General features: G+C 38.2%; 1 protein-coding gene across 1 annotated transcript; it reads left to right on the top strand.

Moving 5' to 3' along the window:
* Positions 1-16,285: 16,285 nt before the first annotated feature.
* LOC134665637 (zinc finger protein 845-like) lies at positions 16,286-19,194 on the top strand. The gene has a single exon (XM_063522595.1). The coding sequence runs from the start codon at positions 16,300-16,302 to the stop codon at positions 18,106-18,108; it is 1,809 nt and encodes a 602-aa protein (XP_063378665.1). The 5' UTR covers positions 16,286-16,299; the 3' UTR covers positions 18,109-19,194.
* Positions 19,195-19,903: the final 709 nt, after the last annotated feature.

The following is a 19,903-nucleotide window of genomic DNA, read 5'->3' as shown; positions in this document are numbered from 1 at the left end:
GAATCGAACCCACTATACGAGAAAAAAAAAATCACCCTGTAGCTTTATCATACCGATCGAAAGGCTTCATCATAAGGATTAATTTCTGCTAAATAACATAGTGTCAGAAATAAAAGGAAGATCATGAATTTTAACATTTGATGTGAAATTCAGCGAAATAATCAAAAGAGTGCAGCTTTGTATCAACAGAATGAGACTACATTTTTATTAAATTGATTAATTTTGAATTAAAAATGTTAAAATTCATGGGCTTCCTTTTATTTCTGACACTATGTTATTTAGCAAAAAATAATCCTTATGATGAAGCCTTTCGATCGGTATGATAAAGCTACAGGGTGATTTATTTCTCGTGTAGCGGGTTCGATTCCCGGTTCAACCATGTAATTATTTCAATATCTATGAATGCAGTTTAAATTGTTTTTTAAATTAAAATAATGTCTTCTTTCAGTAAAATGTCCCATCTACAATATTTGGGGTACTTTCCCTCCATGTGGCATAGCCGTGGGACACCCTGTATACTATGACCATCTTGCATTATGAGTTTGTCCACAGCATCTATATTTTGTGGGATAAAAGCCGATTTTGAGCGTTTTTTTTTTAATTCGTCCTACCGTAAATACCGTAATATACTACGACCACAATTTATTCACTAAAACATTGACCTTCGATGGAACTTACTCCCCAAAAGTCGAAAAAAGTCGATCTATGCACTATTTTTGAGTTTAACCACTCCGAACATCGTAAAAAAAACATCTGCACGAAAATTTTCACAAGTAAATCCGTTGAAGATGAAACAAAGAATTTAAAAAAATAATTCTACAATGTAAAACCAATTGATAGACATGTGAAACAAGCTGTATTTTGCTTTCAAAGAGTTCCATTTTTATATGTTATATATATATTTTTAATACAGTTCCAGTAAGTGGCCCATTCCGGATACATAAGTAGCAGCCCTCGTAGAAAAATGGGTAAGGTTAGGTTAGAACTGCGACCTTCACAGAAACCAACTGCTAACAGAAAAGTGAGTTAGGTTAGGTTAGAACTGCGACCTTTACAGAAACCAACTGCTACTAGAAAAGTGGCTTAGGTTAGAACTGCGCCCTTTACGGAAACCAACTGCTACTAGAAAAGTGGGTAAAGTTAGGTTAGAACTGCGACCTTCACAGAAACCAACTCCTACTAGAAAAATGGGTAAGGTTAGGTTAGAACTGCGACCTTCACAGAAACCAACTGCTAACAGAAAAGTGAGTTAGGTTAGGTTAGAACTGCGACCTTTACAGAAACCAACTGCTACTAGAAAAGTGGGTTAGGTTAGGTTAGAACTGTGACCTTCACAGAAGGCAACTGCTACTAGAAAAGTAGGTTAGGTTAGCCTTTTGGCCGCCGGACCTAGTCCGCAAAGACGCTCACTCACACGCCAGAGCAAATTTCAAGTAAACAACTAATAAAAAGTTTAGGGATTGCAAATAGTGATATCGATATTTACAATTTATGGTAAAAAAATTTTTTATTTAGCTTTGTTCTTATCCTGTTTTTATTTCATTCCAAATTGCCAAAATTAAACATATGTTTTACACCCGAAAATGTTTAAAATATAGGAATTTAACATAAAAAACAACCACTAAACAATGTCGATTCAAGACGTGATATCGCCGCACTAGGCTGTACGATAAGTCTTTTATACAAGACAACGGCGCGCATGGACTGCCCGCAGTGCAGACCGACAAGGACCGTTTTCGCGCGGATTAAGTAATAATAGTCTCTAGGTCAACGGCGTAACCGCTTGTCGGTACGTAAACTTTATTGGCGTAACGTTAAAGCTGCGCATCATGTGTCGATAAAGTCAATATACCGGAACTGTTTTAGTGAAAATTACACGTGGGTTGAATTTTTAATGAGTGAAGATATTATTCCGGAATTAGAATCTATCATTATAATTTCAGTTTGGTTTACATTAATCTATAAAGGGGCTGTCCATAAATTACGTCATCGATTTTTGACGATTTTAGACCCCCCCCCCCTTATAATCATCCAAAAATCATGCTCCAAATGACCCCATTTCCTCCTACTTCATGCTACCGTCATCCGATGTCCAGACCCCCCCCCCCCCCTAATTCGAAATGACGTAATTTAGGAATAGCCCCAAACTCTTACCAAAAAAACGTTCAACGACTTGTTATAAAAATACACATTAATTACAATGTTATAATAAAAAACTTAAGTCTGATAAACAGGTATGTCCGTCTGGACCACTCTTGTGCGAAGCGGTCGCTGCGGTGTATCCCTTCCCACTAAGCTATAAAAAAACATCAATTATTTTGTTTATTTATCCTTCTGCAATTAAATAGTCCACAATCTACAAGGGCAAATTTACTTGTCTGACTCTACTTTATACAGCTAAAGAAGCTGCCTGAACTTTACATATAGTTATGCCTATCTGACTCTCGTTTTACGTATTCTAGTAAGTAGTTACCTACTATTCGTTAAAAAAATTGGCGATTAACAAGTGTTAAAATACTTAAATAAAAACATATTTCTGAATTTATATTTAATTTAAAAATTCCCATATCGAGTTAACATTCCCATCCCTAGCTGTCTTTTATACAAGACAACGGCGACGAGGAACATGAAAAACATTGAAAATTGGAGCAATTTTTTTAAAAGCCTTATTATAAAAGAATGGTTTTATATAGCTGCTTAAAAGGCAAATAAATGAAAAAACAAAGACCTAAAATATGAACAAGAGTGTAAATGAAATTGCAATTGTTATTATTTTTACATTAACTCGGTGGTTGAATTTGTGTCTTGTATACAAGACGACGGCGCCAGCGTATCGTTCTATCGTTGTCTTGTATACCGGACAACGGCGGTCAAAGGGTTAGGTGAGAACTTTGACCTTTACAGAAACCAACTGCTACTAGAAAAGTGGGCTAGGTTCGAACTACGACCTTTACAGAAACCAACTGCTACTAGAAAAGTAGGTGTAGGTTAGAACTGCGACCCTCCCTCCCCTAGAAACTTACTGTTACAGAAAAGTAGGTATAGGTTAGGTTAGAACTGCGACCCCTACAGTAAATAACTGTTTTTAAGAAAGTAGGTTTAGGTTACGTTAGAACTGCTACCCCCCTTAGAAACGTAGGTACCTTTATTTATTAACAACAAATTCGGAATATCGTTATTCGGAATTTAAAAAATAGGAATCACGTCAAATCGGAATTCAAAATTTCGGAATTATGACAATTCGGAATTCGTGATATGAAAAATCGTAAATGTTAAATTCGGTGTTTCTCCCTATCGGAATTGTTATATTCGGAATTATGTGGTTCGGAATTTAAGAAATCGTCTGTTTTACTATTCGGAAATATAAAACTTCGTGATTTTCATCGTTCGGTAATTACGACAATCGGAATTTTGATGGGTCGAGCATTTAAAAATCGGAATAATAAAATTCGATATTTTAAAATTCGGCATATAATATTTCGGAATTATGTAGTGTAGGAGCCCCCCGTCAGCTGTCGGACCAATAATGTTTGTTTATGTGCGTATGTGTAGGCATAATACTTGTTGTAGTGTGCGTGACCGCTAAAGACGGGCCCGGGCGCGCCCCCCGACCTGACTACGCGGATGTAGGATCGGACAAAGTGAAAACGCTCTTAGGTATTTAAATAAAAATAAACAAAATCTACCCTCAAATGACCCCTTAAGCCAGTTAATTTATTTATTTTATTGGAGACAGTGTACCTTCCTGGAGAAAAAATTTCGGTTTACTCTGAATCTACGTGTTAGAATATGGTGTAAGGCAACATTAAAGCTTATAAAATTTTACATTAAAAAGTCTAATATATCTTTGCAGAAAAATTTACTCTTTTGAAAAATACTAGCTCAATCTAATACACTTTTCCAAGGGACATTCTCTTAATATGAAACTTGGAAGAATAGGAAATTTGAAATATGTATAGACAAAAGTGAATTTCTTATTATTATTTTATATTATTTAAAATTTCAGGACGGTCCAAGAGATTTCGAGATTTGTCCTATTTCGATTGTGCTAGAAGTAGATTTGTTGTTGTAGTGAAGGAGCGGGCGGTCAAGTCGGAGGTGTCGGACGCGGCGAGTGACGAGGACTGCGTGTCGGGTGAGTCCTGCGACACACAATACTACACGAGCCACACTACATTATACTTACACATGACCTGACATGACATGGACTTTTAGTTTAGTATTGACCACTAGCCTCCTTTGAGGAACAGAGACTGTAAAAGCGTTCCATTGAAAGATGAAAGAGGAACAATACATTTAATCTTGCTTTCCTTGTCTGTTCACGTGTGACAACACGTGACGTACCTATTTAATTCATTTGATTGTTGACTGTTTTTCTACTTAATATTGCTTTGTCGAGATACGCGTTTTGTACAATTAAAGCGAATAAAACAAGATGTCATTAAGTCAGATGTAAAATCTTATTTACTACTCTATACGGTTTTTCATAAAGCGCAAAATCTATTCAATGGGAATTTAAATATATAAAAGTTTCGGCAGGATGGCAATTCCATTTTGGCGGATAAAAATAAAATATAAAAATATATAAATTGGTATTCAGACGGGCCTGATCAAATCGATCAGGAAAATAATTGGCGCCAATCTCCAATTTAATCACCAATTTTAGATTTATGGTGATATTAGAACCCTCTAAATTGATAAAATGCCCCAGAACGAAAATACTGGCGTCACAAATTGGTATTCTTGCATCTGCACCTCATTTTATCAGTCATTATCGGCAGTTGAATTCAGCGAGCCAAATTGGTGTTTGCATCCGCACGTCCTGATTCGATCGGGCAATTTAATCAGATTGGCGAAAAATTGACTAGTCTGGATACCGCTTAAGCGGAAACAGTGTTGGCTAATAATGTACCCCTAATAGGTATCTTTACTGATTTACTTTTATGTGGTATATTCGATGTTTGTTTCGCTATTAAATTAATAAAATGAAAATAAATAAATAAATAATACCGGTATTATTTTAGTGCTGATTAACTTCGATCGAATATTAGCCTTTATGGTGTAGTTGTTGATAGTTACGTGGCGTAATCACAATGGTCTTAAGTGACAGACCCTACTAGCGCCTTAGTCCTAACCTTTTGGCCGCCGGACCTAGTCCGCATAGACGCTCACTCACACGCCAGACCAAATATTAAGTAAACAACTAATAAAAAGTTTAGGGATTGCAAATAGTGATATCGATATTTACAATTTATGGTAAAAATCTTCTCAACTTGGCTTTGTTCTTAACAACTTTTATTAATTTCGAATATGCCAAAACATAACGTATTTTTTACACACGATAATGTTAAAAATAAAGGTCTTTATCATTAAAAACAACCACTAAATAATATCGATTCATGACGTAATATCACCGCACTAGGCTGTAAGAGAAGTCTTTTATACAAGACAACGGCGCGCATGGACTGTCCCCAGTGTAGACCGACAAGGACTGTTTCCGAGCGGATTAAGTAATAATAGTCTCTAGGTCAACGGCGTAAGCGCTTGCGGTACGTAAACTTTATAAGCGTAACGTTAGAGCCGTGCATACCGGAACTGCATTGGGAAAATTACACGTGGGTTAATTGAATTGTCAATGAGTGAAGAACAATATATTGGAAAAGGATGGGGATCGGAAATGTTCGGGAATGCATTCGACATGTTCCTTAGATGAGCTTCTCAGTTCCTGTATTACATCCAACAATTTTTCTTCAATTTCAAATATATAACATTCTCATAGTTAGGCGCAGAGATGGGCATCATTCGAATAAACTTTTATCGGAATAAACAATAATTCACAATTTTTTTATTCGCTGATGGTTTATTCCCGAATGATTTATTCGCGAATAATTTATCCGCTGATATCACTCGACCACTTTTCAAATGAATGATTTATTCGTTATGTTAATAACAGAATAATTAAAAGACAAAGTGGGCTCAACGAATAAAAGGGAATTTAAGGAACAGTACCTGGTCTATGAGAATATTTACTTGCAATCCCACGGAGAGCGGGCCCGCTGAACTTGTAAAATCTTCTTTCTCATAAAAGTCTGTCACTGTCGGTATAACTATGATGCGGAAGGCAGAAGAGACTGGTATTTTTTGACTTTAAATAAAATTAATTCCAAGGGGACGCGTTGTCGGCCATTACCGCCATTGTCGAAAGGCAAGTAATCTAAAAGTGACTGAATGAAGTTTCGAATGACGGATATCCGGTAAAAAGAAAGAATGTAAATTTGAAGTACAGTGTTGCTAGAACAAATAATATATTCCTAAACATACTGCCCGGGAAGAAATCTCTAAGATTTCTTAAAACATTAATACGAATTATCAGCTATGTAAAACTTAAAGAGAAGTACACTATTCCTTAAAAACTAGATATGAAATTTAATTTGACTGTTTCAATCAGTGCTGGTAAGGAAGAGGACAAAGTTTAGATACAGGGCGAACTAAATTATTGCCAGTACTAGTCTTTAAAGTGGCTACGCGTGCTATGCCATCTCGTCCTGGCGACAAAGAGACTATGCGCCCTAACTTCCAACAGTAAGGAGTTGTGTTCTCGTTCATAATGAGTACGATGTCATTTACCTTTAGGTTTTCAGATGGTTTGAACCACTTATTACGACCTTGCAAGTGATGCAAATATTCTACATTGAAACGACGCCAGAACTGTTGAGTTAAATTTTGAAGAAGTTGCCACCGAGACAGTCTATTCATTTTTTCATTTTGTATGTCATATTCTGGTAATGAAACCATGTTATCTCCTATGAGAAAATGGGCTGGTGTTAGTACGCCAATCTCATCAATGTCGTCAGAAATTGGACATAAAGGTCTAGAATTCAAAATCGACTCAACTTTACAAAATACACTGCTTAATTCCTCGAAAGTAAGAACAGTTTCACCCAGAATGCGCCTTAATAGTAATTTAGATGATCTTACGGTCGATTCCCAAAGTCCTCCCATACTTGGAGCAGAAGGAGGGTTGAAATGCCACTTAAGCTGATGTTTGAGAAAGTAGTTGTGTACATCAGATTCCACGGTGCACCGCTTCAAAAAAGAATAAAGTTCTTTTAGGTAATTGTTTGCTCCAACGAAATTGGTGCCACAATCAGAGAAGACATCAGAGCACCATCCTCGTCTACTAATAAACCGAGTAAGACAGGCTAAGAAACAATCTGTAGAGAGATCCGATACTAGTTCCAAATGGCACGCCTTCGTGACCATGCAGACAAATATGCACAAATAAGCCTTCGTGATTGGAGCACGTTTTAACTTAGATGTCTTTATTAGGAAAGGACCTGCATAGTCTACTCCAACTTTTGAGAATGGTCTACAAGGCGTGACTCTTGATGGAGGTAAATCAGCCATTAAATAATCAGCAGGTTTAGGATTAGCCTTAAAGCATTTGTGACATTTACGTATTAGCCGTTTAATGACAGTCCGAGCCGATAAAATCCAGAATTGCTTACGCAGTAATGACAGTAGCACGGGCACTCCCACATGCAAGTACAATTCGTGATAATAGTTTATCAACAAAGTTGTTAAATGATGGGATTTCGGAAGGATGACTGGGTGTTTCCGTTGTGAGGACAAGTTTGTATACTTCAGCCTTCCTAACACTCGCAGAAATCCCTCTGAGTCAATAAAAGAAGTCAGTTTTCGAAAGTTAGTCCGGTGAGGTAACCCACGTTGCACTAATTTTATTTCCGTGGCGAAAACTGAACTTTGGACAATTTTTATTAACGAGTATAGGGCGTTACGCCATTCGACGCAAGTCAATGGACCCACTCGTTTTGAAGTAGGATTCTTCAAATTATGAACAAATCGAAGACAGTATCCGTGGACCTTCACGAGCTTGTGAAGGGAACTGTATTTTAACATGAAATCTGTCGCATCTACCTCACAAGAAACCTTGTTCACGTGGGCAGTAGATATCACGTCCTCCTCAGGATCCGGAGAAACCGTTTTTCGCGCAACGGTATCTTCGGATGGCCAGGTATCTGGCGCTTGCTTAAGCCAAGGTGGACCCCACCAAAGAGGATGTGAGCCAAGCTCCGAGGGCATCAAACCTCGGGAGGCAGCGTCTGCAGGATTCATTGAAGATGGTACATGTCTCCAAAAAGAAGGAGACGTGTTCGCTAATATTTGAGAAACTCGGTTTCCCTCAAACATTTTGAGCTGATAAACCGGTGTGCGAATCCATGACAATGCAATGCTCGAGTCAGACCAGATTACAATGTCGTGGGCAACATTAATCAGTCCTGAAGAATGTTTGGCAAGTTTAGACGCTAGCAGGGCTCCACAAAGTTCCAGCCTCGGAATTGTCATTTTTGTCTGTAACGGCGAAACTTTACTCTTTGATAAGAGTAAGTGGACCTCCACTTCACCATTGATCCTCTCGACACGAAGGTAAACCACTGCAGCGTAACCTTTGAGGGACGCATCTGAGAATGCGTGAAGAGAAAATTTATTGCCATCAGTAGGCAAGACAAATCTGCTTAATTTAATGTCAGATAAGCTATGGAACTCCCCTATAAAAGAAAGCCACTGAGCCTGTTCATCATCAGGTAAGGGGTCGTCCCAGCCGATCCCTAAAAGCCACAACCGTTGCATGAAAGCCTTGGCCGAGAATACAATTGGCATCAACCAGCCACAAGGGTCATATATGCAAGCTATGTTAGCAAGCACGGCACGTTTAGTCATTCCTGTGTTGGAAATTCTGCTATGATACATGAACACATCAGATGTAGGGTTCCATTTTACACCGAGTACCTTTACAGACCCTTCATTTTGAGGATCAAATGACAATGGTCCTTCACGGACGTCGTCAGGCAAATCAGTTAAAAATTCATTGCTATTGCTCGACCACTTTCGCAATTCGAAACACCCTTGACCAAGGACGTCGATCAGTTCAGCTCTCACCTTTCGAGCTGTGTCAAGATCAGGAGCTCCCGTCACTATGTCATCAACAAAAATTTGATCTGACAAAATTTGACTAGCGACAGGGTGTGAGGTCTTGGTCTCCTCTGCCAATTTCAAGATACACCTCATAGCGAGGAACGGACTTGAGGAGACTCCGAACGTGACCGTCCTCAAACGAAATTCTCTAATGGGATCATCAGTTTGTTGACGCCAGAGAATTCTTTGATAGTCACGATCGTCCGGGTGCACAAGTACTTGTCTGTACATACCCTTGATGTCACAAGTGAATGCGACAGGCTGAAGACGAAAACGTGTAAGTATGTCTACTATGTTACGCTGAAGTTTGGGACCAACGTGCAGAACGTTGTTCAAAGACACGCCCGTAGAAGAGGGCATAGACGCATCAAAGACTGGCCTACACTTTGTAGTGGATGAAGACTCTTTTATCACAGCATGGTGGCTAAGGTAATATTTACCACTACCCGGAGGGTCAAAGACAGGCTCCATATGATTCTCGTCCAGATATTCTTGAAACACCTTACTATAGTCTGCCTTGAGTTTAGGATCTCTTTTAAATCTCCTCTCAAGACTTAAAAGTCTCCGGGCGGCCAATTCACGACTATCACCCAACTCACTTTGGTTTCCTTTGAAGGGTAGACGGACAATAAAACGGTTTTCATTATCCCGCGAAACATTATTTAAAAAATGATCCTCAATAATTTGATCATCGGGATCAGGAAGTACAGATTCGGGAATTTGTTCAATTTCCCAGAATCTAGTCAGACAATCATCTAATGCCACATGATGAGATGACAGATGAGGAACCGAATTGGTAGTCTGCAAGGATTTACCAATTATTACCCAACCAAAAATGGTTCGGTAAGTCAGTGGAAGGCCACACCTTCTCACCGCAGAAAATGTCATTGTAGACATCACTGCCTAATAAAATGTCTATAGGCCTAGACAGGAAAAAAACATTATCAGCCAATTGCAGGCCCTGATAATTTGATTTTATGTCCGCAGACAGAGAGACACTGGGCAAGTCGCCAGTAGCATACTTCAAAATGACAGCCGAAACAGTTAGCAACGGCTTGTCAGAAGTCATGGACTTCAAAAACTCATTGGTCATTCCATGAGACCGATGAGGCACACTCGGCCCTACACCATAGATAGACACAGGTTGATGGTTATGTTTAAGTTGAAGTCTTTGAACACACTCCTCAGAGATTATTGAACATTCTGCGCCTGGATCAATAAACAAGCGAACAGGTTGGAAATGTCCATCACCATTCCCAGCAAGACCCATGGCCGTAGCTAACAGGATATTTGGCAAATTTGGCTTATTATCCTTTACCATGAAAGACTTCATTGTAGCATTATTAACACTAGTAATGCTATTAGGTTCTTGTTCACCTTCTGGATATGAAGGCTCAACCATTTCAGCCACGACAACAGCTGACTTCACCGCAGGTGGAGTGCCATCAGGTTGTGTCGAAGACGGACAGATCAAAGTGTGGTGTTTAGCCCGACACAACTTACATTTATGTAATGAACTACACTCATGATATTTGTGTGTACCAAAACAATTGAAACACAAATTTTTAGATTTCAGAAAATCTCTACGCTGATCAAGATTCAAAGCCTTGAATTTATTGCACATATACATGTAATGATCCAAATTACAATATCGACAATTTATTTCCTTAGTGCTCTCTTGGAGATGCATTACCATTTTAGTATTGCGATGAGGCGGTGTCTTGACAACAGGTTGTTTAGGTGAGCTGCTAACTGTTGCCTTCAAAGCAATAGACATTTCTAATGCCTTACATTGATATTCCAAGAAAGCAATAAGTTCCGAATATTTAGGAATATCCGATCCAGACAAACTTAATTCAAATTTACTGCGCAACTCCATAGGCAGTTTTTTCAATAAGACATGAAGTAGTACAAACGACCACTCATCAGGTTTAAATTTCAAGGCTCGAAGCGCAGCTAAGTGTTCGTTAAAAGTGTTCAAGAAAGATCTCAAGTCAGACCTCAAATTCACAACAGCAGGAAGCGACATGATAGCTTCTAAATGCGTATCGGCAATAAGTCGTATATTGGAAAATCGGTTCTCCAATAATGTCAGAGCACCACCATAGTTTTGATCAGTAAGCGGCAAGTGCTTGACTAAATCAAGAGGTTCACCTGACAAACATGATATCAGATAATGTAATTTTCTCACAGGTTTGATGGTAGCACTCTCGTCAATTATACTTTTGAAAATATTTATGAAATTTGTCCATTTAGTGACATCTCCTGTAAATGATGGAAGCGAAATGCGCGGCAGAGGAATATCAGGCATGCAAAACTGAGAATTAACTACGTTCGAAGACACTACTGGAAACAATTGTGCGTAAATGACACTTACATTATTCAGTTTTGCGTCTTTTTTTTTTATTATTTTTTTTTATAATAAACTGATCGGCGATTGGCTCTAGTCACACCTGATGGAAAGTGAAGACAGAGCCTAAGATGGAGCTCACCGGTTCAGTAATAGCCTATTCACTCTAGCTTTAAAGAGACCGAGGTCATATTTCTCAGGGAATACAGATGCCGGGAGCGCATTCCATTCCTTAGCCGTCCTTACCAAAAAAGACGAGGCAAATCGTTTTGTGCGGACAAATGGAATACTAACCACGAACGGGTGCATTCGCTCCCCGCGCCTGGATGCGCGTCATAGTCTAAGAACTCTTGCAGGTGTTTGTCCGGATCAAAACCGGCACGCTTCCCGGCTTCCACCGACACATAAGCGTCTTTGAACTCGTTCTTAGTTTGCACAAGATCACTGCAACGAGTTTTAAACTCGATAAGTTTTGTATTGTCTTGTACAGCAGACTCCGCAGCATTGCACAACAAATCAATTTGAAGTTTGGCCAATTTGTAACGTATTTCAGCACTCATTTTTCACAACACCGCGTACTCCTACAAAACACTAACACAAACCACAAAATAATAAAGCTACGGGCTTTATTATGTAAACTAAAGTAATCACAACTCGAATGAAAGTTAGTTTTAACCTCAAAAAAAATAACGTGACACTGACAGGACAGGAATCGAATGACACTTCACTTCGTTCAAGTCGTTCACGAGCATAGACTAAATATAAGGTATGTTTGCACTGTACTCAAACTGAACGGAATGGGAATGATTTTAAAAACGCTCAAACTGATTGTGAACGTGTATACAAGCCTTATCTTGCTACCACCACTAATGAAAAAGAAATGTGATTCCACCTTCAATTTTTTTAAAAACGTACGACTAAAATGCAAAGCGAATAAACGTATAAAGACGTATTTCTTTAAACGTTTAAGACTATGTATGATATATGTACATATAATACGTTACACGTAGGCAAGAACACTAATTACTTTCGTAAGAATAATGCAATACATGCAGTCACTTTCAATAAAATATCCACAAACTGAGGACAGACAATTACTTTAAATGTTTAAAGTACGACAAATGCAAACTTGCAGACATAAATGTACCGAGTACAGACAGTAAATTAATTACGACTAATGCAATCTTGCAGACAATTGACTTTACTAGGACAATTAATGGCCGACCGCTTGAAAAGAAATTATTTCGTATGATTATGTCCGGTTCTACAGATTTAAAGATCCTGCTCGAATGGACCAAAAAATATGTTAATAACAGAATAATTAAAAGACAAAGTGGGCTCAACGAATAAAAGGGAATTTAAGGAACAGTACCTGGTCTATGAGAATATTTACTTGCAATCCCACGGAGAGCGGGCCCGCTGAACTTGTAAAATCTTCTTTCTCATAAAAGTCTGTCACTGTCGGTATAACTATGATGCGGAAGGCAGAAGAGACTGGTATTTTTTGACTTTAAATAAAATTAATTCCAAGGGGACGCGTTGTCGGCCATTACCGCCATTGTCGAAAGGCAAGTAAGGTTTTTTTAAATCTAAAAGTGACTGAATGAGATTTCGAATGACGGATATCCGGTAAAAAGAAAGAATGTAAATTTGAAGTACAATGTTGCTAGAACAAATAATATATTCCTAAACACGTTATTTCATTCGAATAAATCCACGGAAAATATTTAAGTTTTTGGGCTTATTCCATTCAAATAAACAACACGAATAATAACACGTTTAATATGTCTTGTTTTTACTGTAAATTTGTTCTGACAAGTTAAATATTGTTAAGAGTTAAAGGATAAGCCCAGGTAGTATAATAAACAAAGGATTAGCGTGAACAATGAATTACTCACACACTCAGTTATATTAGTAACTTTCTAGCCAGACCTAGAAAGAGATAGCTATATACTAAAAGAGTGAGAAAACCAAATTTTCTTAGCAGTTGTTTGCTTCAGCGCGAATCTCACAACGCGTAATTTATATTTAAAGTAACTATTTAGGTAGTTGCAGGACTTGCAGGTAGTTGTATTGCACATCAGACGGCGCGATTCAGGAAATGAATTAGAGATTAACTAGATACGATATAGTAACGATATGTGACGTCCCACGGGTAAAGGTACCTTATGGCGTTTGGCGCTTACGCTATTATTAAGATGAAACAGGAGCTGAGTTTTAAATATTTTAGGTAAATATACCCGTCTCGCTAACGGAAGCGGCACCTAAAAGTAGTGCGATAAGGACAAGGCGAAAAATCCTGCGTAAAAATCTCATTAATCGAGGTTTCGTACTCCTGTGTTTCCTCCTCCAAAACTTAACCAATCGTAACCAAATTTGGAAATCTAAATGATTATGAAATTATCTGTGTCAGTCAATTAGCCAAAAAAGCAAAACGGTCCGACACAGATAATTTCATATCAGTTTTGAATGCCACGCCTCTCATTGCGGCATAGTCAATTAGGCCATTTTGGCCATTTTTGAAGGGCTCTAGCGCCTTAAAAAACAAAAATATCAAAAAAAGCAAAACGGTCCGACACAGATATTGACAATATTAATCTGTGTTGAAAAAATCATTGCTCTAGCTTCAAAAACCACGGAGGAAAACGAGGAGTACGTTTGTATGGAGAAATGACCACTCCCGTTGGCTCTTAACGCCACTCCAATATTATTGCGGCGCTATGCGACGTAAGCGCCCGCCGCCATAAGGTACCTTTTACCGTGGAACTTCACATAACTTTACTATTTCATATCTAGCGAATCTCTAATTCATTTTCCGAATCGCGGCGCCAGCCGCCATAAGGTACCTTTTGCCGTGGAACGTCACATATCTTTACTATTTAATATCTAGTGAATTTCTAATTCATATCCCGAATCGAGCCGGCAGTTTCCGTAAAAAGTTTATAAGGTATTCCAATAAACAAATTATTCGTGGCAATTCATTCGACGAATAATTTATTCAAATAAGAATAATCATCCCACATTTTTATTCGTCATTCGCGATAAATTTTGTTATTCGTTATTCGTCATTCGAATAAAATTTGCCCATCTCTGGTTAGGCGACACTGACTAGTCCTAGCGTCCGCCTGTACCATTCTTGTGCGAAGCGGTCACTGTAGGGTATCACCCCCCACTACACTATCATCTCAAAATGAATCTTTTGTTCTGCAAATAAACCACAATGACAGATTTACTTGTCTGACTCTACTATCAACAGCTGAAGAAGCTCCCTGAACTTCAGCCATAGTTATGTGTGTCTCTCTCTCGTTTTACGTATTCTAGTTACTAGTTACCACCAATTGGCATTTAACAAGTGTTCAAATGCTTAAATAAAACCAGATTTGCGATTTGATATTTATTTTGAATATCCTTATATCAAGTTAACATTCCCATCCCGAGCTGCCTAGTATACAAGACAGGCGACGCGGAACATGAAAAACGTTGAAATCTGGAGTAATTATTTTGATAGCCTTATTATAAAAGAATGGATTTATATAGCTGCTTCAAATGCATTTTTTTTTTAAACAAAGGCCTAAAACATTAACATGAGTGTTGTGTGAGTACATTTACCAAGCGGTTGAATTTGTGTCTTGTATACAAGACCGCGGCGCCAGTGTATCGTTCTATCGTTGTTTTGTATACATGCCAACGGCGGTCAAAGGGTTAAATTTCTGCCTATTTGAACTTTTTCCAAAAAAAGCGAAACAGGATAATTCTATCGAACCTGCTTACAATTTTTCTGTGATAGTTTACTGCGGTTTTCGACCATTATGACCCGTAAATAATAGCAAATCAAATTTGAAATGAGACGCGAGCTGTTATTTATTTACCCTATTTTTTGAAATACAATTTATCTACTGGTATACTTTCTCGTATTCGTATATGATTTAATGTCAATATAATTGTCTAAAGCAGCTGTCATTAGCGTCAAAGTAGCTATACGTCTGCTTTGACTCGAGCCCAGCGGGCATCTGAGTCAAAGAAGAATTTTGAGTGATGGCGTCAATTTATGGATATTGTTCGAAAGTTTACATTTGAGATTGAATTTCTGTGTTGAGCCGATAATAAATTGGTACTCAACTCAACAGACAATAACTCAACAGTTATATTTCAAAATCACACAATAGTTCAATTACTGTCAAAGACAAAATTGTATTGCGATTTACTCAAACGGAACTCCATATTTTTATTTATTGATACTTTTAGTGTCAATTTGTAGAGAATAACAGCAAATTAAAAATAAAATGGCACGAAGAGTCGGTACACGGCTTCTTCGTGAACAAATTTACGTGTAATTTAATGCAATTATTAAACATTTATTGAACAAATACTTGGCACAAAGAGAGGTCTAAATCGAAAACGTCGTATACCGGCCCCTTAATAGTCTAGGTACAGGTCATATATGTATGTACATATGTATGTGTGGTTCTTTGTGGCACTCTAAATTGAGACCACACGTGTGGGCCGAGTTTGATGATACTTACGTCAATCGTTTTCAATTATTTTTCTCAAAAATATACGGCTAAATCGACTTTGCCAGTTCAAAAATAGGTCGCGAAGTGCGTAGTTTACGGTAAGTCAAAAATTTAAAAGTTATAAGAAAAGGCGGAAAAGAAAGTATTTACAAATTGTGTTTACTTTTTTTCTGTGAAAATAAGTATACGTTAAGAATGTTGCTTCTGTAAAATATTTATACATATTTACAATTCTTACACCATTTTTGAGAAAAGCACTGTATATGGCTCGGCTGGAAGGCTACTTGCCGGCTTCGGGTTCAATTGAACGGACTCCCATCCTCAGCCAGCAAGTAGCTACTTCCGAGCCTCGACAATAATGTTAATTACTAACTGTTGTTAATTTGTGTTTCAGTGTGTTCGGAGGGCAGCGCCGCCCGCGCCAGGGAACAGCTCGTGATGACTTGTTCTGTGGTGCTCGAGCGCCTCCGTGACGACGCGACTGTACATAGTGGAACCAAATCATACGGCTGCGACCACTGTGGCAAAATGTTCAAAAACAAGTGTATTTTAAGGAAACACATTCAGCACACGCACTTGTCGATCGGTCCAAAACAATTTCCTTGTGATTTTTGTAGTTCTACATTCCGAACAGAATCGCTTGTTTTAGAGCATGAAAAATTCGAACATGGTGTTACAAATTTCATGTGTGCTCATTGTGAGTATACAACGATCTACAAGAGAAGTTTGCAAGCTCATTTGAAAACTCACGACAGCCTTTTTAATTGTACTCACGGCAGTTACAAAAGTCCTATTATAAGTGATTTACACGAACATCAAGCGATGCACACTGGTGACAAGAAGACACACAAACGAACTCACCGAAGAATACACGCCAGAGAAAAGTCTTATACTCGTAAGTGTAGTCGTTGCGACTACACGTGCAGTACTGGATTTATGCTACGAAGACATACAATTACACACACCGGCGAGAAACCTTTTACATGTAGATACTGTGATTACAAATGCAGTCGGAAATCATACTTACAAACACACCAAAGAATACACACCGGAGAAAAGCCTTACAAATGTAGTCATTGTGACTACAAGTGCCGTATTAAATCACGCTTACAAATACACCAAAGAATACATACCGGAGAAAAGCCTTACAAATGTAGTCATTGTGACTACAAGTGCAATAACAGGTCAGCCTTACGCAATCACGAAATGAGACATACTGGCGAGAAGCCTTTTCAATGTAGCCACTGTGATTACAAATGCAGTGAAAATTCAACTTTAAAAACACACCAGAGGATACATACTGGAGAAAAGCCTTACAAATGTAGTTATTGTGACTACAAGTGCAGTGATAGTTCAGCCTTACAAACACACCGAAGAATACACACCGGAGAAAAGCCGTATAAGTGTAGTCATTGCGATTACAAGTGCAATACTGGAAGTATGCTACGAATCCATACAATGACACACACCGGCGAGAATCCTTTTTCATGTAGATACTGTGATTACAAATGCAAACAGAAATCACAATTACAAAAACACCAAAGAATACACACCGGAGAAAAGCCTTACAAATGTAGTCATTGTGACTACAAGTGCAGTGATAGGTCAGTCTTACGCAAACACGAAATGACACATACTGGAGAGAAGCCTTTTCAATGTAGCCACTGTGATTACAAATGCCGTCAGAATTCAAATTTAAAAACACACCAGAGGATACATACTGGAGAAAAGCCTTACAAATGTAGTCATTGTGACTATAAGTGCAGTGATAGGTCAGCTTTACGCAATCACGAAATCACACATACTGGCGAGATGCCTTTTCAATGTAGCCACTGTGATTACAAATGCCGTCGGAATTCAAATTTAAAAACACACCAGAGGATACATACTGGAGAAAAGCCTTACAAATGTAGTCATTGTGACTATAAGTGCAGTGATAGGTCAGCCTTACAAATACACCGAAGAATACACACCGGAGAAAAGCCGTATAAGTGTAGTCATTGCGATTACAAGTGCAGTACTGGAAGTACGCTACGAAGACATACAATGACACACACCGGCGAGAAACCTTTTTCATGTAGATACTGTGATTACAAATGCAATCAGAAATCGGACTTACAAATACACCAAAGAATACACACCGGAGAAAAGCCTTACAAATGTAGTCATTGTGACTACAAGTGCAGCCATAGGTCAATGTTATGCAAACACGAAATGACACATACTGGCGAGAAGAGTTTTCAATGAAACTGTGTGTGTGTTTTAAATTAATTATTTTACACCATGCATGAAATAAAGCAGTAGAAGATTAATAGAGAAACATGAACAGAAGTTATTTTTAGACATCATTTCTATTTTAAAACCCGTATTAAACTATAAAGAGTAGGTAATTTGATCGTGACGTCACATGCTAGCGTTTCATATAAATTTCATAGTAGCAAAATCGTTTAGACAGTTCGGAAAAAGAAACCGATTTGACTAGTAGTCAAATACCCTATAGCGACTACAAGTGCAGCATGAAGAGAGTACTGTAACGTAGTACATTTTTCTAAATTTAAAATAAATATTTTGGGTCAATTGATAATTAAAAGAAAAATACCTCTTCTAATTTCAACGTTTTTAACGGTGTCCAAAACAAACCACATTGATTGCATTTCTATGCATAATCTGTTGCATTCAGATGCACCTCTCGATGCTTATCTGTTGTCGGGGTTGTCATATGACTAAAAATAATTAAAACTTGAGATATTTATGTTGTCACTCCAGGAAAACTTTGTATGAATTAGGTATGATTTATTAGATAAAAAACAATTTTGATGTAAAACAAAACATAGAAATTACAGACTTACAAAGTGGCTCTGGAATGAAACAATATTAGATTAAATGGTAAAAATATATTTCTTAGGCTCAGGAGTGATATTGTCTAAATAATTCAGACAGAATTTTCGTGGGATTTGTGTCTTCAAGGGACTACCACCCTATTACCTTTTGTTAGGGCTCTCAGGGACTCCATATTGGAGATCATTAGAGAATGATATGCACATTTGATTTGGGAACCCCTCTGGGGACACTCGCTCGCAAGAGCCCAATTTGTGGGAAGACCACACTTTCGGCATGGTGGTCCGAAAGATGGAAACGGCTTGAGTCCTTCGGAAGCTCCACTGAGTGAGTAGAAATTAAATTTCGTGGTGATCAACTCCACAATGGCGCGAAACGTTGTGGGTTTGTTCTTAACCAGATTTTGGTTCTTTGCAGAGAGACTCCTGCTCGAGGGAAGGGAGCGCTCCGCCAGAAGTCTTAGCAGCTTCCAGTGCGGTGAGCCAACTTTCCAATTGTTTCATCTCTTTTCTAGCGGCCATAAAGGGCGTCGGTTAATATAACCTTTTTCTCGGTTTTCAGGAGCCGGGATTTATTCATTTATTATTTCCATCATTGAGAAATTTATCTCAAAAGCTTCAAAAATCTTACAAGTCAATTTAGTTTTGGAGACCTCCTGGAGCGAGGAATTTAAGCACGCCATCTGCCTCTGCCACGTCATTTTGGGACCACGTGCGTGGCCCCTGAGCTCTACGTCTCCGCTCAGCATCTAGCTTCACCGGGGAAAGCAGCCTGTCACCCCGCTGCATCTGAGGAACGTTTAAATTCTGAGGTCGGTCCTTTCTATGATTTAATTTAGTAGGGCATCAGCGCCAGCTGCAAAGTTTAGAGTAAATTTAGAATTTTGAGCAACCACTAAAGTAAGATAAATACATTTGAAAATCCTGGTACATAGTATTTAGTATTAAAATAAATTAGTTCTTAAATAAGTAGAATTCTGTGTGAAGCTTTAGTCTGGACCTGTTAAGCGGCCCGGCTTTCCACTGAGCTAAGTTCTAAAATTAGGTGTCGTCAAATCAAATTAAAGGTTCACACAGGAGTCGCAGGTTAGGATTAAATCACAAACTTACCACTGGCAAGATCTTAGGTTTAATAAAGTTTCTATAATATAATTTGTGTTCACCTTTTTCATCTCTCAAAGTAGGTTCCTCTAGCAAGCAATTTT

The sequence above is a fragment of the Cydia fagiglandana genome, chromosome 6 (genome assembly GCF_963556715.1).
Source record: "Cydia fagiglandana chromosome 6, ilCydFagi1.1, whole genome shotgun sequence".
Classification (NCBI taxonomy): domain Eukaryota; kingdom Metazoa; phylum Arthropoda; class Insecta; order Lepidoptera; family Tortricidae; genus Cydia; species Cydia fagiglandana.
Note: the sequence above shows the minus strand (reverse complement) of the source record. Positions and strands in the feature narration are given on the sequence as shown.